A 19,544-nucleotide genomic window follows, 5' to 3' on the forward strand; every position below is an offset into this window, starting at 1 on the left:
TTCAAGGAGGAATGGGCAAAAATCCCAGTGGTAAGATGTGGCAAGCTCATAGAGACTTATCCAAAGCGACTTGGAGCTGTGATAGCCGCGAAAGGTGGCTCTACAAAGTATTGACTTTAGGGGGTAAATAGTTATGCACATTGACTTTTTCTGTTATTTTGTCCTGTGTGTGGTGTGTGGGTTTTTTTTTTTTTTTTTTGTGAAGCAAACCTCTTCAAAATTGTGGGCATGTTATGTAAATTTAAATTATGCAAATTCTCACGTTCTGTAAATTAAATGATGCAAATCCTCAAAAAATCAATGTTAATTCCATGTTGTGAGGCAACAAAACACAAAAATGCCAAGGGGGGTGAATACTTTTGCAAGGCACTGTATAACGTTTTCTATAGTGAGACCAGTGATGGAGGGTTGGTGTGCCCATATTACACATAGGCTGGCTATACACGGTTTTAATCTCCCCGGTTCAGTAGGAACCGACTGATTCTGTTAATAGACAGACTGAATGTACCAAGTTGGTTAATTTGCGATAATCGCTGTCTTCTCCTGGCTGTGATGACTAACCCGCCCTCCTGACAGGAGAAAGCCATTGCAGATTCCCCTGTCAACACTGCCTGTATTGATGAAGAGAATTGTGCAAATTTCTTTGGTTGCAGGAAATAAATTTTTGCACAGTGTATGGGCTGGCCTTAGGCCCCTTTCACACTGGGGCGGCGGCGGTAAAGCGCCGCTATTTTTAGCGGCGCTTTACCGTTGTTTTAGTGGCGGTCTGCGGGCGCTAGCGGGGTGGTTTTAACCCCCGCTAGCGGCCAAAAAAGGGTTAAAAACGCCCGCATAGCGCCGCTGCAGTGGCGCTTTGCCGGCGGTATTGCCGCGCTGTCCCATTGATTTCAGTGGGTAGGAGCGGTGAATACACCGCTCCAAAGATGCGGCTAGCAGGACGTTTTTCACTGTCCTGCCAGCGCACCGCTCCAGTGTGAAAGCCCTCTGGCTTTCACACTGGAGTGAAAGGGGCCGGTTTTTTTCAGGTGCTACACAGGCGCTATTTTTAGCGCTGTAACGCCTGAAAACCACCCCAGTGTGAAAGGGGCCTTAGAGTGGGAGGGGTCTAAAGGGGTACAGATAATGTGTATATGAAACCAGAACGCTTTCATTTTTGCTAGCGTAGGGAAGGGTTTAATCTCCCGCAAGGGTGTTTTTTTTTTTTTTTTTTTGTGCTGCCTTTACTGTAGGGGAAATATACCTTCTCTTCCTGTTCCAGAGATGCGTACGCACACACACACACACACACACCTCAAAACTCCATGTTACCCAATGTGTCCATTCACACTATGGCTTTTCAGGAGTCCCATCCTCTGGAACTCCCTGCCTCGGTGTGTGATCAGCCCCTATACATGTCCACCTTTTTAGGAGATCCCTGAAATGCATTTATTCAGGGAAGCCTATCCCACACCCACCCAAGAAGTGTACCCGAACCACCCCCATCAAATCATCCCCTGCAGCCATTACCTTTTGTACCACCACTGCCCTCCCTTTAGAATGTAAGCTCTAAGAGCAGGCCCCTCCTGTATTGAACTGCATTAAAAAAAATTGTGCTGTTTCTCCTCCCACCCCCTTCTACATTGTAAAGAGCTGCATAAACTGTTGGCGCTATATAAATGGCAAATAATAATGGCTCTTACAGGCAGAGGAAAAAAAAGAGCTGAGGGGGTGGGTTTGTGAAAAACCACTTATGCTCAAATAAGCTCAATAAAAATATGTTGATTTAGCAATTAATGGGGGGGGGGGAGCCTCATGCTTAAAAGCCGTTGGGGCTCATGCACACAGCATCTCAAAGAAGCTTCTCCTACAGGCTTTTGAGTCCAGCCTAAGCTCATTTGGCTGGTCTCCTATAGATCATTGAAGTCCGCTCTCTGCTGATGTCACAGGAATTTGTTCAGGCATCACATCATGGTGACAATGGAAGTCAGGATCCGCCAGATGCCTGCACTGATATCCGTCTCAGCCTCTGAGAGAGCTGTTGAGAGGGTGAGACGTCTGCTCCCCTGCCCCTCCACAGCTCAGTGCTCCAGTGAGCGTGAAGGAGCAGAGCGGAGGGCTGCTGATCAACAGTCAGCAGCTCTCTGCTCGGGGAGCTGTGAGAACCCAGCCATCAGTTGTGTTCGATAGCTTGATTCTCAGTGTTTCCCAGGAGACATATGCTGCATCCACTTAGGCAAGTATAATGGGGGGGGACCCACAAACCCATACTTCTGTTTTAAGCTCAATAAAAACACTTCAAGTCTTTTAGGCAGAGAAATATAAGCTCAAAAATATATGAGCTGTAAAAGCAGCTTTTTTTGAGCTGCAGTATGCATGGCCCCATCATGCAATCTGTTCTTTGAAAAAATACTACACAATAAAGGGGGAAAAGCATATTAAACTCCTATATCAACTCCTTTTCATTACAGAGAACATTAATGCACCTTTAATGCAGGATTTGGCAATTAAGTTTCCCATTGGAAACTTGTTTAAATTAAATCTTTAATTAGAAAAAGTAACAGTTTTCAAGCTGCAATTTACAAACATACATTTCACATTAACGGCTTGTTAAAAAGTATTCATTTTTAAACCACCATTACTGGACTACATAGCTATTAATTACAGGCTTATATTCAATGGCTTGCATTGGATTAAAGTTGAACTCCAGGAAAAATGTGATTTTTTTTTTTTTTTTGAAAGTCAGATTGGGCTAGTGTGGTAACCTCCAATGATTATTGTTTAGCATCCGGAGAGCTGCTGGGGGATGTTCAAACAGTCAGAAGTGGTCTATTTCACAGTCTAAAACTGATTTTTGGGGTGGTGCTGCCACGACTACCTATTATACAGTGGAGTATAACTGCTCGCTTGCAACTGCCTACATTTTTTTTTTTTTTTTCAGTGAATATGTTCTGTGATTAAACAAAGGCAGGGTGACTCATCTGCCACTCCAATCACAGCGGCTTGTATTCACCAAGAAAAAAATAAAATAAATACATAAATATTATATACACACAGGTGGCAAACGTGCAACCACTATAATTGCTTTAAAGGGTTACTAAATCCCAGGACCCTGCAATCAATATATCTGTTCTCCCACAGTACACAAAATGGGGAAATGCAATTATTTTAGTAAATTTAAACTGCTAAATACCTTTTCTTATCAGCAGTATATAGCAGTCTTGTGTTGGTGTCTGGTTAAAGCTTGAAGGAGGAGTTTTCATACTGCACTGACTGTCCTATCAGAATGCAGGACTCCTGACCCTCTGTCTGGACAGTGCTGATTGCATGTGATCAGCACAGGGCCACTCTCCAAGGAAAAAAAACAAAACCTCTAGCAATACACAAACTGAGCATGTGCAGTCTGACTCCAGACCTGTTTTAGAGTCAATGGAAGGAGAAGATGAGAAGACCGCCTTTTTACACAATGTGGAGGATTGACCCCTTTGGTTCCACCATGAGTATAACTGCAGGGGTGCTCAACCTTTTGAAGAGCAAGGGCCACTTAAGCATCTCTGTAACCGTAAGTATTAACAGAAGTCTATGGCTCAGTGCAGGTAACCTGCAGGTGTTCTGCGCTGCACCTGCGGAACAATTTGAAAGCAGCACAGTAACCACTGAAGAACACACACACACACACACCCCACCTTTTAATAACAGTCTTCCATTCAGGTATAGTCAGCTGTTCCCGTCCCAGTTAGAGAGCATTTTGGTATCATGCTGCCTGTGACAGGAGTTGGTGCTATAGAGGAAGCATTGGCTTATGTGGCTCTGCAGCCACTTGTTCTTCTACCGCTAGCTTCGTTCACAACACTCTTGTGGTGGGTCGGCAAACCACAATATGGGCTTGCCAACCTGCCATCCCAGAGCAGGATGTCATGGGCAACATCAAAGGGCTCTATGGGCCACATGTGACCCCCGGGCCACTGGTTGGGCACCCCTGCTTTACTACATACTACTTTTACTACTGATTTCACTATTGTGGGTTTAGTAACACTAAGATAGGATGTTGCTGCAGCACCACCTGGAAGATGACAGTTCAGACTGTATGTGGTAGAGACTGACAATTTGAGCACCCCAGCCAGCCCTCCAGATTTAAAAGTTTGTCCATATCAAAATACTTGCCTACTACATTAGTAGCCTTATACTGTGCTAACTAGAGACACTAGAGTTGTTTTTACAAGAAAGCCAACCGTTGGCTGAAAAAATTAAAAATGCCAGCAAGGTGCTCGCAGCTGCAGGCATTATCCCGGTATAACCACTTGAAGTCCAGCAATGTACCGCTACATCTCTGGTCAACAGGTGGTTAAAAACTAGTATGATTCTGCGATTGGCAGCACTGCATGGGCTCAGGAACATTTCTTAAAATCCCTGTCTATGAACACAGTTCATTGTGCCATCCAAAAATGCAAAGTTCTATAATGCAAAAGCCATATCTGAATGTGATCCAGAAACACTGCTGTCTTCTCTGGGCCAAAGCTCATTTAAAATAGTCTGTTGCAAAGTGGAAAACTGTTCTGTGGTCAGCACTCCGTTCAAAAGCCTGAATCTCTGATGGTATGGGGGTGCATTAGTGAACCTAATGGAAATTGGTGCCGAAACCAAAAATGACAGTAAAAAAAAACATCTAAATTTGTATTTGACTTTTTAATTAATATCCTGTATTTAAATTAATAAATAGACGGTCATTAGCAGCACCAATACCGCAAGAAAAATGCATCCCTTTAAATTTGATGCATGTCTGTGTGTACAGCCCCGCCACTCAAGCAGCCAAATAGTTGTCAGACTTGTGTTTTGTCACGTGACAAACTCGATAAACTTGCACTGAAAACCATGCCGGCTACTCCAAAAGGTGCGCAAGCTTCCTTGGGGCATTTGTTGTGCATTGGGCAGCCCATTCAATTTAATAGGCCTCCCTGTGCGAGACCCGTGTAAAGGTGCAACGAAAAAGAATAGGAACGCGTTTGAAGTGTGAGTGGGGCCTTACTGCAGCACTTGACAGATAAAAATAAAGTAGAAAAAAGGCTGGCTGCATTGAGGAGGGGTTCGTTAGAGCCTTAACCCATTCTTCTGTCTGTCTATAAACCTTTGAGGCTCTGCTAGCACATACAGACCTTGTTCAGTGCTGAGATAACGAAGAACACGGTGGGATATGTACTAACACTGGAGCACTCAGAATCTGGTGCAGCAGTGCATGGTAGCCAATCAGGCCTCAGCTTATTCAGTTAAGCTTTGACAATAAAACCTGGAAGCTGATTGCTTTCGATGCAAATCTACATCAGATTTTGCACTCTTAGTAAATCAACCCCACTGTATCATTTTGTTCTTTTAGATCAAAGGAGTGAACTGCAGTCTGTAAATGAGGTCAGTTTAACCACTTAAAGACTAATGTCGCATACACAAGACCAGACTTTTCAACGGACTAGGTCAGATGGTCTTCCCGACGGACTTGGCCACACACAAGCACACCAAAGCCTGACGGATTTGAACGTGATGATGTATGACCAGACTAGAATAAGGAGGTTCGTAGCCAATAGCTGCTCTAGCGACGGTTTTTCTGTTGGACTAGCATACAGACAGATTTTTGGACTGGACTGTCATAAAAATTTGAAACATGTTTTAAATCTAAAGTCCGTCTGATTTTTAGACCGCAAAGGTCCGATGAAGCCCACACACGATCGAATTGTCGGATTTGTTCTGTCGGACCCAGTCCCTCAAAGTCTGGTCTTGTGTACGCGTCCTAAGCTTTTTTGTGACACTTGTTGCTTATAGGGTTGCACTGATACCGAGTATTTGCCCAAGTACTCCGGGCAAATGCTCCTGATGCCTGACCCGATACCTTTTGTATGAAGAGGTGGGTCTCGGAAGTCAGTGGGCGGAGCAAAGAGCGAGTCCTGGGCTGGCAGCGGCGTAGGGTGAGCTGGCAGGGGTTGTGGGTCACGCTCGCAGCCATCAGTTGGTTACCCAGGCCGTCACATGGCTTACAGTACCTCCTGTGCACCTGTCAATTGACAAAATGTATCTTCTGCTTTACTGCCCCACACCCTTGATTCTGTCAAGTAGCCCCCTTTTTAGGAAGGCACGATTTTACATGGGACTCTTTTGGGGGCTCCAAGACGCTGAAGGAACTGTATATTTAATACTGATGTTCATTCTTTTGTAGTAGGGATGCTTTCAATAAGCTCTACCTTGAAATGACAATTGTACTTTTTTTAAATTTTCTTTATGCACAATTCAAGATTTAAAGGAATTGTACAAGAAAACCCAAATTGTGTGTGGGGTGTTTTTTTTTTTTTTTTGGATCTATTCTTTAACGTAAAATCTTCTCTGGCAAAAATTTGATTGCAACCCAAGGTACAATGGAACATCTTTTTGCAATCCTTCCATAGCATCACATTTCTTCTTGCTTACTACATAAAATATACTTTTCTCTTACAGTCTGTCGCAGCAAGTTTAATAATTCTTCCTTTGCCTTAAATTAAACCATGGAAAAAAATAACATTACTTCTCGGAAGATGCACTATTTGCGCAGAAAGGTATTCCGCAAACTTATCCTTGTTTTTAACTGCATCCTTGCATGTTACTTGAAATCGCATGTGTATTTGGGTTGTGCATTGTGCTGTGTTGGCAAAACTTAAAAAAATGCTTTCTGGTTTCTAATGTAATTGTAATTTTAATTTTTACAGCAGAGCAGACATGCAATGGATACAGAAGAAACTAGGTTATCTCCTCAAGTGACTGTGAGGGATAAGTATTGCCAGACTGATCATCGCCACCATGGCTGCTGTAATCAAGGTACCCTTTTTAATGTATGCATGGAATGATTTCATTTGTAGAGTAATTCCACGTGCCTGTCAAAAGGAGATTGTGTGGTGTAATCTTGAATCTCTGTTTTTGTGAGGAAATCATGGTTGCAGAAGCAAAAAAAAAACGGAAAATTGTATACACACTTTACCGTAAATTTCCTTTCCTGTTGCATCTTCATGGCAGCATACACTTTGGGTTGTGACTCTGCCCCCACAACCTGATAGGACCACAGATATATATAGATATATATTTGCACACCTCAGAAGGGTGGGTGATTGTATGCTGCCATGAAGATGCGACAGGAGAGGAAAATTACGGAAAGGTGAGTATACAAGTTTCCGGTTTCCCATCGCATCATGGCCACATACACTTTTGGGAATACCTCTCAGACTGGGTGGGAATGCAAAATAAGTTTAAGGAATAGAAGAGTTGGCCTGGATAACAGTTCTTCCGAAATACACTGTTAAGTGAGCGGAATCCACCTTGTAATGAGACATGAAGGTGTTTTTGGAAGACTAGATGGGCACTCTGCAAATGGTTTCTGCCGAGACTCTACAGTAGGCCGCCCAGGAGGTTGCCACTGCCCTGGTGGAGTGCGCCTTTAAGCCCTCAGGTATCTGGGATGTACTTAACAAGTAAGCTTTCTTGATGGCCTTCACTAGCCATGAAGCGATGGTGCGAGAGGATGCCGCTTGACCTCTCTTAAAGCCGTGCGGGAGGATTAAAAGGTTTTCCTGATGGATTTGGTTGCCAAAAGGTATGCCAAGATGTTGCCCTTGACGTCTAATGGGTGAGGGTTGCCCTGATCTGCCCTGGAAAGATGAGTATACCTTGTGGATGAAGCAATCTGAAGGCCTCGACTACTAAGCACAATTCAGTTGGTTTGTTATACATCTGCTAATACAAGTCATTGAACAGACTAGAACATTGATTCATTTTTGATTAAATCAAAAAATATTTAAATGCATAGAGCGACAAAAGAACTATGATGTAGAGAACTGTCAGCACATGAATTTAAACACTTTAAGCACTGATAGTACAGAGCTCCATCCAGATTCAATTTTAATAAAAGAAAAAAAAAAATCCACATTAAAAAATGTAAAACACCTTACCACTTAGACTATTAATCCGCCACCAACTTTAATATAAAATAAAATAAATATATATATATAATCTCCTTTTTAACTGTAGCTCATGGCAATTAAAGCGTAACTTCAATCATTTTTTCCATCTATTAAATCTTCTGCCCTTGTTTTAACTTTGGTTAGTAAATCATTTTGTTTCTGCCAGTAAATACCTTAAGTACTTTTAGCCAGGAATCAAACCAAGATCCGCTGCTTGGAAGACTGCTAAATGTACCCCTACATCACCAGTGATGTAAGTAACTCGGTTAAAATAAACAGTTACTTAACGCAGTTACTTTAGAGGGTAACGAGTAATCTAACTGATTACTCTTCCCCCTCATGGTAATGCCCTTCCCATTACTTGGGCGGCATTACCGCGATTACATCCTGTCTGGACCGCCCTGTCTGTCCAGAGAGAGAATGTAGGGAGGCGGGGCGGACACTGAAAACTGAAGTCAGCTGACCAGCTTCATTTTGAATGTGACTCCAGGTAGACGGGACTAGGAAGGAAGTGACTGTTGCTGTCTCTATCGGTAAAATTGACACCTCGCGAGCCCCGTCACCTGGTATGGATTTAAAGGGGAACCGTTATGCCGAAAAGGCGCAGGGGTCTCCCCAAAATCCATAGCAGACCTTTATCCGAGCACGCAGCCCGGCCGGTCAGGAAAGCGGGTGGGGACGAGCGGACACCCCCTCCTGAACCGTACCAGGCCGCATTCCCTCAACATGGGGGGGGTGGCCCTGCGGCCCCCCACCCCAGAGCACCTTGTCCCCATGTTGATGATGAGGACAAGGGCCTCTTCCCGACAACCCTGGCCGTTGGTTGTTGGGGTCTGCGGGGGACATATCGGAATCCAGGAGCCCCCTTTAATTCCGGCCCCCTAGCCTATGTGAATGAATATGGGATACAATGTAACCCTACCCATTCACCTGGGGAAAAAAGTGTTACTTTAAAAACCTGTGTTGTGTTTTTTTATTACTTTATTAGCTCCGGCGGTCTTCTTCTGACTTCGAGGGTCTTCTCAACGGACTCCTCCGCTATCTTCTGCTCTTTTACTAGTGGAGGAGCCTGGCTTTCTCCTTCGCCGCCCTCCGGGGGTCTTCTTCCGATTTCAGGGTTCTTGTCCCACTCTTCGCTTCTTCTGCCGGGCCTCCACTATCTCCTCCTCCTTCTTCCTTCTTTCTTCTCCTTCAACACTTTTTTTTTTTCCCCCTGGTGAATGGGTAGAGGTACATCGACTTTATGGACTTTGGGGGGACCCCCATGCTGTTGTGTTTTTTGTCATAGGGGTTCCCCTTTGAATCCATACAGGCGACGGGGCTCGCGAGGTGTCAATCTCGCCGATGGAGGCAGCGTCATTCACTTCCTTCGCTAGTCCCATCTATAGAACATTTAATAAAAGAAAAGTCAGTTACTTTGCAGAGTAACTAATTACTTTTCCAATGTAGTAACCAAGTTATTTTTGGGAGAAGTCATTTGTAACTTAACTAATTACTTTTTGAAAGTAAGATGATCAACACTATCACTAATGAAATAATTTAAATCAATCTCAGCATTCAAACCTCCCGGGGGCAAAGGTTAGAAATCAGATTTAAAAAAATTGTACTGTATGTGTTTTATAGCAGAGTGTAAAAAAATATAAATAAAAAAAGGAAGGACTGAAAATATTGAATCTTCTTCTTAAAAAAAAAAATGTTTTTATATAAATTTTTCAGGTACAGTGTTGCGTAATTGCCAGTTAAAGTAATGCAATCCCGAATATCAAAAAACAATCAGAAAAAAGCCTGCTATACCTAATTTCACAGCTCTTCTCAGCGATCACATGGTCGGCTGGCTTTCTGCTCTCCCCTACTGACAGATGCAGCGGGCACGGCTGAGATTCCCCTGCTGACATCACTCAGGAGAGAGAGCCAGCCGGCGAATCGTGGGATCGCTGTAAAATGAGGTATAGCAGGCTTTTTAACCACTTGACAACTGGGCATTTAAACACCCCTCGTGACCAGACCAATTTTCAGCTTTCGGTGCTCTCACACTTTGAATTACAATTACTCTGTACTATAACACTGTACCCAAATTATTTTTTTGTCCTTTTTTCCCCACAAATAGAGCTTTCTTTTGGTGGTATTTGATCACCTCCTGGATTTTTATTTTTTGCGCTATAAATGAAAAAAGACCGAACATTTTGAAAGAAAAAAAGCATTTTTCTTTGTGATAAAATTTAGCAAATTATTATTATTATTATTATTATTAATTTTTTTTTTTTTTTTCATGAATTTTGGCCACAATTTATACTGCTACATATCTTTGGTAAAAATAACCCAAATTAGTGGATATTATTTGGTCTTTGTGAAAGTTAGAGAGTCTACAAGCTGTGGTGCAAATCATACAAAATTGATCACATCTGATGTACTGGTGGCCTATCTCATTTCTTGTGATCCGAACAAGCCAGGAAAGTACAAATACACTGCAAATGACCCCTTTTTTTGAAAGTAGACATTCCAAGGTATTTAGTGAGAGGCTTGGTGAGCTTTTTGGTATTGTAATTTTTTTCCCACAATTCTTTGCAAAATTACGATTTTTTTTTTTTTTTTTTTTTTAGAGCCAAGATGGTGTAATGACGTTTTAAATTTTTTTTTTTAATAAAAATAAAGTATCAAACTCACATTCCCGTAGTTGATAACGAACATATCAGAAAGAATAGGCAGTGGTAGAGTCTTTCCTTTATGTCGGTACAGTGTATACCACAGATGACGCCCCAAAATAAATTCTGCTACTCCTCCTGAGTGTTATGATGCCACATGTGTGGGACTTTTCCACAGCCTAGCCACTTGGAGAGGCCCAACATGCAGTGAGCGCCATCATGTGTTCTAGGAGCATAAATTACACATCTAACTTGTTGGCTAACTATTACACTTTTGAAGGCCCTGGAGCACCAGGACAGTGACACAGACGTGGCACTGATGACAGATGGCACTAATACGTGGCACTGACAGATGGCACTAATACGTGGCACTAATACGTTGCACTGATGACAGATGGCACTAATATGTGGCACTGACGCGCAACACTGATGACAGATGGCACTAATACGTGGCACTGACACGTAACACTGACAGATGGCACTAATACGTGGCACTGATGCGTAACACTGATGACAGATGGCACTGACACATGACACCGCTGACAGATGGCACTGATAGGTGGCATTGATGACACGTGGCACTATGGCATTGATGACAGATGGCACTTATACGTGGCACTTGGGACAGATGGCACTGACAGGTGGCACTGGGGCAAATGGAACTGGGGACAGATGGCACTGACAGGTGGTACACTGGGGACAGATTACTTACGGTCGCTGCAGCCGCTAATCTCTCCCTCCTCATACGCTGTCTGTGTGACGAGGGAGAGCCGGCGATGAGAGATGATCTCGTATGTTTACATATGAGATCATCTCTCATTGGGCATGCCGATTGCGCTGTGATTGGCCGTTTACAGCGATCTGGGACTGGCTGTGTCCGGGGACACGGCCAGCACAGAACTTCCCCCAATGTGCGCTCGCGGGAGCGCGCATTGCAGAAGTAAACAGAAGGAGGACATTCAGGGACGGCCTCCCGGCAATTGGCGTCCACTCTGCAGCCGTCTTTCGGCTATAGAGCGGACATCTAGTGGTTAATACATCACTCGTGCAGGGGCACTGTTACCTAAGTTAAATGTAAATGTGCATACACCTCAATCATTGTAGTAGTCTGTACATATACACATCCTAGTTCTGAGAGATCTTACCTAAAAGAGGTAGTGCCATTCGCAATACACATTTATTGATAGGGTTACATAATATATATATTACGCACCAGACCGTACTTGCAACACAATGTACAGTATAAGTCCCCCTGGCTGATGCATGATATTTACAAATTACCCATAGCAACTATATTTACAATACAATGTACAAGTATGGAGTTAGTTTACATTTTCACTTCAGGTCTCGGGGCATGGTAACTGCTGTGTTTCCCGCACACAAAGAGATTCCTAGCTTGGTGCCAACGCATTATGTCCCCCTTTCCTTTCTGTACTGCGGCTAATATATTTCTCCCTAATTGGTCACTGTACTTGGCAAATGTATATTGGGCACAGCCTGATTGGTTGAGTCAAAGAAGGCTGCTGTTTATTACCCATGTGAGGTGTGATCAGGGTAAACAAAAGGCCCACCTTTTGAATTGGAACCAATTACAGCGTCCTTAACATAACGCTCAATACTTTAAACACACTTCCCTATCACTGAAATATTAACCACTTACCAGGCGAATTCTGACATTTTCTCTCCTACATGTAAAAATCATCCTTTTTTTTTTTTTTGCTAGAAAATTACATAGAACCCTCAAACATAATAACCATATTATAAACTTTTTTTTTTTTTTAAAGCAAAGACCCTAGAGAATACAATGGTGGTTATTGCAACTTTATCTCACACGGTATTTGCGCAGCAATCTTTCAAATGCTTTTTTGTTGGGGAAAAAAAACAACAGTTTTTTTGTGCTTTAAAAACAAAACGGTAGAGTTAGCCCAATGTTTTTTCATAATGTGAAAGATGAAGTTACGCCAAGTAAATGGATACCTAACATGTCACGCTTCAAAATTGCACACGCCTGTGGAATGGCGCCAAACTTTGATACTTAAAAAGCCCCCTAGGCGACGCTTTTTTTTTTTTTATTGGTTCCATGTTTTGCGTTTAGAGGAGGCCTAGGACCAAAATTATTGCACTCTCTCTAACGTTCGCGGCGATACCTCACGTGTGGTTTGAACACAGTTTTCATATGTGGGCGAGAGTTGCGTATGTGTTCGAGCTCACGGGGAAGGGGCACCTTTAAAAATGTATATTTATTTATTTTTTTCCTCCAAAAAGATCACCGCTTCCCAGCCAAAGCGGCGTAATGTTTTTTAATGGGTGTCCAACTCGCCAATCCTAGTGGTGAGTTGGTAGAAGCACCGGAGGGTGGCGAGTAAGAACGATCAAGAGTCGGAACAGCCGCTATGATCAATCTTATGGTGCACAGATTCGCCGTCTCTAAAAGACTATATCCTCCTCTTTTTCCCTCTTTGGCCTCCCCTGCCCCCTCCCGCGGTAAACATTTTCAAAGACTTGGTACTCAAAGATTTGGCAAATCTGCCGGTGAAGAAACACTACCCCTCCTCTCTGCCAAAAATAGCGTTGCGGTCACTATGTGACCAAAAACAAGTCATCATACGTCCGGCAGATAAGGGTGGTGGTATTGTTGTTCTCCACAGAGATAAATACGAGGAGGAAATGGTTAATATCCTGAGCGAACCTGGTACATATCAAAAATTGCCTAACAATCCCACAATTGAATGATCTTATAGATAAAGGCCATGAGCAAAACATTTTGAATAAAAAGACAGCATTTTTAGTTCCCCTATCCCCACGAATACCCCCCCCCCCCCTCCCCTGGTAGGCCGATTTGTTAGCGGCATCAATTCAGTGACATCCCGTATAGGCCGCTATGTTGACTTCTACCTCCAGCCTCTAGTCAGAAAGATGCCATCCTATCGCAAGGATACAGGTGACACTATCAGGATATTAGAAGGGCTACAAGTTCATGGGGAGTGCATTATCGCCACTGCCGATGTTGCATCCCTGTATACATGCATACCACAAGAGAAGGGCATTGAGGCAGTGCGCCACTTCTTGGATAGGGAGCAGTCCCTTGTCTCCTGTCAACGTGACTATATTATTGAGTTGTTGGAATTTGCAACAAGTCACAGTTATTTTGGTTTAATGGCCAATATTTTTTTACAACAAAGGGGTGTTGCCATGGGGGCTAAGTTAGCTCCCAGTCTGGCCAACCTCTTTATGGCTAAATGGGAGGAGGATGTCGTCTATGCTCAACGGAGCCCATCATTGATTTTGTGGGACCGGTACATGGACGACATCCTCCTCCTATGGGGTGGCACCCCCGAAACACTCTCGGAATTCTTTTCAGGTTTGAACTCCAATGATAGGGGCATCTCATTGACCTACCAGATGAGTACCGAGAAGATACAGTTCCTAGATCTGGAGATAGGGATCGTGTCAGGTGGATTTAGTTTCAAGACACATTTTAAGTCCACATATCGCAACAGCTATATCTCAATGGACAGTTGTCATCATAAAACCTAGCTTTCTTCTGTTCTACATAGTCAATTTATCAGACTCCGTCGGAACTGTACCGACATAAAGGAAAGACTCTACCACTGCCTATTCTTTCTGATATGTTCGTTATCAACTACGGGAATGTGAGTTTGATACTTTATTTTTATTTTAAAAAAAAATTTAAACGTTATTACACCATCTTGGCTCTATCCTTCCATTTCATGTCTGGGTTGATGCCGGAGTTGTCTCTCTAAAAGCGGTTACTACATACAGCCTATCATATTGAAAGAACCACTTGTCTTGGGATCCACACAACTATGAAACGCTGAACCAGTGCCTCAGTAGTTGGAACCATAAGCGATTGTTGACCCCTTAGATATATGTCTACTCGGGTCATTTCCATCCGGTAAGCCTGCGCTTCTTAAGGTGGTGGTAGTTGCACTGCAGTGGAATTTATTATGGTCACACCTGATTGGGATCCTGGCTTTCACCAAATTTTGTTGGGACTCATGTTTACACACTTATTTTTACAAAATATGGACTTTATTTAATCATTATTTGTCTTTATACATTTCACTTTTTATGTTTATATCCTCATTTGGGGTCATGTTTCACAAAAAATGCATAGTTGTATGAATACACTGTATTGGGTCTTCTATATCCCTTTTTCAGTATATATGTTGCTTATGTTTCTATATTCACCTTTTTTTTTTTTTTTTTTTTGTCTTCACTTTCTATTCTGATTATTATGGCAGCATATGTTTAGCGCTTACACTTTATATTTGACATCATCTCTGTGGCTAAAAAAATCCTAGTTTTTAGCGTGTTGGCAGCTTTTTCCTATACCTTTTGGTACTGCGCAGTGTTATTGTATGTATGTATGTATGTATATAGGATCTTGTTGCTATTGCAACTAAATTACTCTTAAGTACCGTTCTGCTATACTATACCTGCTATTTGCAAATAACTATGAGTCTCACAAGTCCCAGTATATCTATATGATATTCAAGCAATGCTCTTTGGACTTGGTTATGGAACACACAAAAATTGACCAATGACCACACGACTGCCACGTATTAGGACTGTAGAGAGGACTGTGTCACATGTACAAAGAAAGTAGTCACATGACTATTGCTAAAACCTGGCGTTACTGTTACTATTGTCATAGTTGGTAATAGCTAAAATTACATAAGGGAGCTTCCATAACTATAAAAAAATAAAAAATGATCCAATGTTGAAAGGGGGAAAAAAAACTGTTGGAATTTGGCCCAAATACAAAATGCTATAGGGAAGCTTTAAAATTCTATATCCACTTTTTTTTTTTTTTTTTTTTTTTTTTTATTTCACCATAGCAAAACAAAACTCAAGAATCGCCCAAAAATAAAGGTGATAAAGGAAAGAAAAATTGTTAAAATTTAAAAGACTTTTTATTTTTATTTATCTTTATCTTTATAAGTACAGATTTAATGCTGCCTCAACATATTTTCCCCACTCTTGTTTAAAGAGCATTAAATCTGTATTTTGTTTCCAAAAACACAATTGAATCTAATTCCAAACATTGCAGCTATACAAAAGGCAACTCCCTCTCCTGTAGTGATTAACATATTAATTGATCCCATTTTGAAGACCAATTTGCAAGTCGGGCAGGGAACAAAAAAGAAAAGACAAACCAGAATATGTATATCAGGGATCTGCAATTAGCGGACCTCCAGCTGTTGCAGAACTACAAGTTACATGAGGCGTAGCAAGACTCTTGACAGCCACAAGCATGACACCCAGAGGCATGATGGGACTTGTAGTTTTGCAACAGCTGGAGGTCTGCTAATTGAATATATATAATATATATTCTCTATCTCTTATATTATCATTTTAGAATTCAGTTAGTCCTGACTACAATTCGGAGGCTTCTCCTGAAAACAAACTTAAAAAACTATGCTTTAAGATGCTGTGTTTTTTTTTTTTCTAAAGTATTTTGCCAAGTCTAGGTCACACTGATGTTTGTACCCCCCCCTCCCCAAAATACAAAACACAATACAACACAGTAATGAGTCCAACAGTAAGTACATTCAAAAATGAACCTATCTATATTCTGACAAAAAAAATGATAGGGGGAAAATAAACTTGATGGGTTTCTAAGTACTTGAAGTCCAGAACAATAACATGTAAATCTATAACCTTCACACAAATTAACTGGACCGAAGCCAATTTGGAAGGTAAAAAAAAACCCCCCAGACCTACTAGCTTGGTGCTAAAGCATTGTACCCCAGACCCCCCCCCCCCCCCGTGCTGTGGCTAATATAATTCTCCCTAATTGGTCACTGTACTGCAAATGTATATTGGGAACAGCCTGAGCCTGATTGAATCACAGTAGGTTGCTGTTTACAACACATGCGAGGTGTGATCAGGGTAAACAAAAGGCCCGACTTTTGAAGGGGAACCAATTACAGCATCACTAACATAACGCTCAATACTTTAACCATTTCAATACCAGCCACTTATACACCTTCCTGCCCAAGCCAATTTTCAGCTTTCAGCGCTGTCTTAATTTGAATGACAATCGTGCGGTCATGCCACACTGTACCCCAACAAATTTTGTATCATTTTGTTCCCACAAACGGAGCTTTCTTTTGGTGGTATTTGATCACCTATGAATTTTTATTTTTTGCGCAACAAATAAAAAAAGACCAAAAATTTAGAAATAAAGTTTTCTTTGTTTCTGTTAAAATTTTTGTAAATTAAGTATGTTTTCTTCAATGACGGGCACTGATATGGCTGCACTGACAGGCACCGATGAGGTGCCACTCATAGGTAGCACGGATGGGCACTGGGTGCCACTGACACTAATGGGTGGCATTGCTGTGCATCACTGACATTTATTTATTTTTTTGGCCGTTTGTGGGCACCGATTTGCATATGTCGGGCATTACTTTGCACATGTGGATGGCCATGGGGGATGTACCTGGCCATCCGCAGGTTAGGTGCTTCCCTGGTGGTATCCGAGGGAGGGGGGGGGGTGGCTGCGCTAATAAACAATCAGCGCAGACCTCCCCTGTCAGGAGAGCCGCTGATCAGCTCTCCTCTACTCGCGTCTGTCAGACGTGAGTGAGGAAAAGCTGATCAATGGCTCTTCCTGTTTACATGGGGACCAGCTGTCACTGAACATGGCTGATCACATGGTAAAGAGTCTCCATTGGAGGCTCTTTACTGAGCTCGGTGTAGCGGTTTGTCAGACCGACACTCCGCACCACCGATCACCGCGATGTGTGCCCCACGGGCTCATGGCGGCTGTTATCTTGCTGGACGTCATTAACGCCCAGTCAGGATAACTGAAACCACCACCCTTGCACCTTTTTATGTACCTAAAATTACTATTGTAATTTTCAGTGCCATTAATTGTTAACGGCACACCAAACACAGAAGCAAAAGCACACTTTGCCATGTGAAAAAACGAGTGGCAAATGCTGCTAAACGCACAGTAAAAAAATACGCAACCCACAACTTCTAAATGTCCCATGAGTCACATGTCGTGCAGCCAATTGAAATCAACAGGCTGCATATGCATGTCAAAAGAAAAATGAGCTACAAAACTTGCGCTCCCACTATGCTAGATGTGATCGGGGCCTGAAAGTGAAATTGGTGCAGTAAGGCTGCATTCACACCTGAGCGTAGCGCTTTCAAACAGAAAATTGCGCAAATTTACAGCGATTTTGCAGCGTTTTTAGCTGTGTTTTTTACGGCGTTTTGCCGCAATTTTGTGCAGGGCAAAAGGTCACCAATGTAAAAAAGAAAAACGCCCAAATCTGCTCGATTCGAGCGACAAAAAAGGGTCCGGAACTTGTTTGAGCTTCAGGGTTGGTTCACACACGGGCAACGCGACTTTCAACACGACTTTTGGAGGCAACTTGGACACGACTTGGGGCGACTTATAACACGACTTTAAGTCGCCCAGGCCAGGCGACTTTTGCCGTGGCCAATCAGAGAATGATCTCTCAAGGGGCAACTCCACGCCAAATAAAAAAAAACATGGCGTGGGTTCCCCCTCAGAGTATACCAGGCCCTTAGGTCTGGTATGGATTCTAAGGGGAACCCCCTACGCCGAAAAAATGGCGTGGGGGTCCCCCCAGATCCATACCGGACCCTTAACAGAGCACGCTACCCAGCCAGCCAGGAAAGGGGGTGGGGGACGAGCAAGCGCCCTCCCCTCCTGAGCCATTCCAGGCCGTGTGCCCTCAACATGGGGGGTGCCTTGGGGAAGGGGGGGCCGCGCGGCCCCCCACCCCAAAGCACCTTGTCCCCATGTTGATGAGGACAAGGGCCTCTTCCCGACAACCCTGGCCGTTGGTTGTCGGGGTCTGCGGGTGGGGGGGGCTTATCAGAATACGTGAGCCCCCTTCAATAAGGGGGCCCCCGGATCCCGGCCCCCCACCCTATGTGAATGAGTATGGGGTACAATGTACCCCTACCCATTCACCTGTGGAAAAACAAAACAAAAAAACACAACACACAAGGGTTAAAATGGTTTATTGCACAGCTCCGGGGGTCTTCTTCCGTCTTCGGGGGTCTTCTCGCTGGACTCCTCCGCTATCTTCTGCTCTTTTGCTAGCTCTTTCACTAGCGGAGGAGCCTGGCTTTTTTCGCCGCCCTCTTCTTCCGACTTCGGGTGTCTTGTCCCCCTCTTCGGTTCTTCTTGCCGGGCCTTCTTCTAGCTCTTTTACAAGCGGTGGCTCAGTCTTCAGTCGCCGCTGTCTTCTGTTCTTCTCTTCAGATGTTGCCTCGTCGCTGTCTCCGGTCACAATGACAGGATGTGCGGCGACTTTTATATAGGGACATCACCGGATGATGTCCCCGCCCATTATGATTTCACAGTCCCAGCATCTTCTGGGACTGTGACATAATGGGCGGGGACATCATCCGGTGATGTCCCTATATAAGTCGCCGCGTGTCCTGTCATTGTGACCGGAGACAGCGACGAGGCAACATCTGAAGAACAGAAGTCCCACTCATTCACATAGGGTAGGGGGCCGGGATCCGGGGCCCCCCTATTAAAGGGGGCTCACGTATTCCGATAAGCCCCCCCCGCCCGCAGACCCTGACAACAAACGGCCAGGGTTGTCGGGAAGAGGCCCTTGTCCTCATCAACATGGGGACAAGGTGCTTTGGGGTGGGGGGGCCGCGCGCCCCCCCCCCTTCCCCAAGGCACCCCCCCATGTTGAGGGCACGCGACCTGGAACGGCTCAGGAGGGGGAGCGCTCGCTCGTCCCCCATCCCCTTTCCTGGTCGGCTGGGTAGCGTGCTCTGTTAAGGGTCTGGGGGGGACCCCCACACCGTTTTTTTGCCGTAGGGGTTTCCCCTTAGAATCCATACCAGACCTAAGGGCCTGGTATGCTCTCGGAGGGGGAACCCACGCCAAATTTTTTTAAATAAATTTGGCGTGGAGTTCCCTTTT

At 43.7% G+C, this 19,544-nt stretch overlaps 1 protein-coding gene across 3 annotated transcripts in view; it reads left to right on the plus strand.

Annotated features, from left to right (window-relative positions):
* ZNF800 (zinc finger protein 800) overlaps nucleotides 1-19,544 on the plus strand; it is a 73,704-nt gene that overhangs the window by 19,934 nt on the left and 34,226 nt on the right. The window contains exons 2-3 of one of the 3 annotated variants that reach the window (XM_077472621.1): nucleotides 6,454-6,551; nucleotides 6,702-6,810. In XM_077472621.1, the coding sequence (XP_077328747.1) occupies nucleotides 6,501-6,551; nucleotides 6,702-6,810 (160 nt within the window). In that variant the 5' untranslated portion in view covers nucleotides 6,454-6,500. The remainder of the gene's footprint in view (nucleotides 1-6,453; nucleotides 6,552-6,701; nucleotides 6,811-19,544) is intronic. The other 2 variants (XM_077472623.1, XM_077472622.1) reach the window with 2 other exon arrangements.

Source organism: Lithobates pipiens, unplaced genomic scaffold (genome assembly GCF_037356315.1).
Source record: "Lithobates pipiens isolate NorthernLeopardFrog02 unplaced genomic scaffold, aLitPip1_a1.2 Scaffold_8, whole genome shotgun sequence".
Taxonomy (NCBI): Eukaryota; Metazoa; Chordata; class Amphibia; order Anura; family Ranidae; genus Lithobates; species Lithobates pipiens.